Source organism: Candoia aspera, chromosome 15 (genome assembly GCF_035149785.1).
Source record: "Candoia aspera isolate rCanAsp1 chromosome 15, rCanAsp1.hap2, whole genome shotgun sequence".
Classification (NCBI taxonomy): Eukaryota; Metazoa; Chordata; class Lepidosauria; order Squamata; family Boidae; genus Candoia; species Candoia aspera.
Window position 1 is genome coordinate 10,519,329 of NC_086167.1, and position 2,587 is coordinate 10,521,915.

The following is a 2,587-nucleotide window of genomic DNA, read 5'->3' on the forward strand; positions in this document are numbered from 1 at the left end:
CATTTGGTTGCCTCATGTGTCAGTGTCCTGTACGGGCTCAGTAGGTGGTTAAACTCAATTCAATAATGAACCACAGTGTTGTCAACCAAGATGATGTATAATTCAGGGACCCCATCGATAGGCTTTGCTACAACTCTACCATTCCTTGCGCTCAAGCCTTTTTGAAATGTGATGCTCAGAGATGTCAGCTTGAAAGAAAGGCCCTGTCACAGGGCAACCTCCAGGGATTTCCAGAGAATGACTAAGGAGAACAAGTGCTCCTGTTATCTTTCTGAAACATGCATGAGCTTATCAACTCTATTTCTGCTGCTTGTTGCTGTACCAGCCAGCTGTCCTTCAGTTCTCATTCCAGAGAGACGCTGCATACCAGAGAGGTAAGTTCTCAACCCGTTTTCTTTCAGTTTACACAGCAAATTTTTTTTGTCCCAAGTCAGATTACGGGTCCACCTTGACCATTATTGTTTGGGGGTAATCATCAGGAGCTTTCCAGCCTATTTGATAGAGAAATATCTTTCCAACTCTTCGAGTCTTTCAGTTGGGAGATGCCCAATATTTGAATGTTGCACCTTTTCCATGTAAAACTTTGGTTGGGCCACTAACTTAGTGCCCAAGGATGGACAGTCTTTTGATGTTATATTTAACATTTTTTTCACATGGCCCAGGGTGCCATGATGATGATGATGATGATGTCAAGTAGGCCAATCCATGATTCTCTGGATTTTTTTCTTTGTGATTTGTGAGGGTGGTGGGAAGTTTACAGTTCTTGGCTTCTTAAACTATGTTTAGCCTATTTTAGGGTTTGGTTTGAAGGTTTCCAATATCAAACTGGCAGGAAACTCTACCACCAGGCTTCTGCCCCTCTGGTGGTGGTGGTGGTGATAAGTTCCTGAGTCATTAACGGGCTTTTACAAACAGTGTGCTCTACTTAATGATTCCTGTGCCTTTCAGAGTAGAAGATGAATCCCCTCTACTGCTTCTTCAGCCTCAGCTTGCTCCCTCTTGTCACCCCAGACTGCCCCCAGCCCTGCCGTTGTGCTGCCCACACCATTGACTGCATGTCAACAGATCTCACGGACGACGTGATCCCCCTCTCCTTTGCGGCCTCAACGACCAAGCTCTATCTCAACAACAACTATCTCACTTTCATTCCCAAAGGTCTTTTTGACAATTTGCACAATCTTCAGGCTGTGTATCTGCGGGGGAATCCTTGGGAATGTACCTGCAACATTCTCTATCTGCGCTCCTGGCTACAATGGCAAAAGAACCGGACTCTATATCGTGACGTGGTGTGTTCATCCCCTGCCCATCTTCAAGGCCGGATTATAACCTACCTGTCAGAAGATGAGATCATTTCCACCTGCCAGTCCTGGTACTGTGGTGTGGCTCTGGTGGCACAGATCTGCCTCTTTGTCTTCATCCTGGTGCAGGCCATCTTGCTACTTCTGATTGTCTTCTACATCTGCAGGTTCCAGCGGGTAGCCAAGGAAGCCAAGAGGGCAAGGGCAGAGTTCTATGAGAATGTGGATCCATGGGAAAGCACTAGTAAGAACAGTATCGACTGATCCCCATCCTCCAGTAGCTTTTTCCCAAATGCCTTATTTCCTGGAGGACCTTGGAAGTTTTAGGCGGAATTCGGAAGATGTTTGTTTTTAAAAAAGAAGCAGCAGGCTTCTACACAGAATGCTTGGGATGGATAAACTTAATTGCAGAATGGCAAAATGGTAAAGGTTGGCATTTGCTGTGCCACCATTTGGTACTTGCACTCTGTAGAATTCTTTAATAATTGAAAAAAATGGTTTTTGGCCCATGATTGAGCCCCATTGTGCCAAAGGCTGTCTGATGTCCCCTATTATATATAATCCTCCAGTATTCTTTTACTCTTTCAAGTAGCATGTGACAGCTTTTGCTGTTTTATTTCAACATATTAATAGGCCTTTCTTCCCTCCAATCTGGATTAGCTTCAGTTATTACACAGGTTAACTAGATTACACAGCAGAGAGATATTATTCTGGGTTCTTCTCAAAATCGATTGTCATGTCTAGCTCCTTGTTCTTTCAAACAGTGCAGTGGGGTTGAAATGACTGGTTTTTGCTCTTTCTATTAAAAGTGGGAAGAGTTGTGGTTATGTCCAAAATCTAGGAATTTAGTTGGAGTTGGTATTTCTTGTGGTTCAGCATGGGTTTGAATTCACAGATCTCTAGACCAGAGATACCAGCCTTTTTCTGAGGTTAAGGTCTTGAGATTAACCCTAACCCTTGGATTTTGAGTGGAGTGCCAGAAGCAGAAGTAACAGGGCCCAGGCGAGGGAGGGAGGGATGGAGGGAAGGAAGGAGGGAGGGAGGGACAGGGAAGAAGGAAGGAAGCAAGCTAGCTAGCTAGCTAGCTTTAATTTACATTCAGATTGAGATAAAACTAAACATAGTTGATAAGATTATTCTCCAGTTGCATATTCACTAACATACCTGATAAAACACACCTTATATTCTCTTCTATTGGATATATTTTCTTCTCTTAGAATACATATCCTAATATCTATTGATATGTATTTAATATATACTCAATAAAGTTAGAATCCTCTTACATTAAA

The 2,587-nt window shown here is 43.1% G+C and overlaps 1 protein-coding gene across 1 annotated transcript; it reads left to right on the forward strand.

The window, feature by feature from the left end:
- Positions 1–234: 234 nt before the first annotated feature.
- On the forward strand, positions 235–2,309 carry GP1BB (glycoprotein Ib platelet subunit beta). Its single transcript, XM_063315711.1, has 2 exons — positions 235–374; positions 949–2,309. The coding sequence occupies exon 2, from the start codon at positions 957–959 to the stop codon at positions 1,560–1,562; it is 606 nt and encodes a 201-aa protein (XP_063171781.1). The 5' UTR covers positions 235–374; positions 949–956; the 3' UTR covers positions 1,563–2,309.
- The last annotated feature ends 278 nt before the right edge of the window (positions 2,310–2,587 follow it).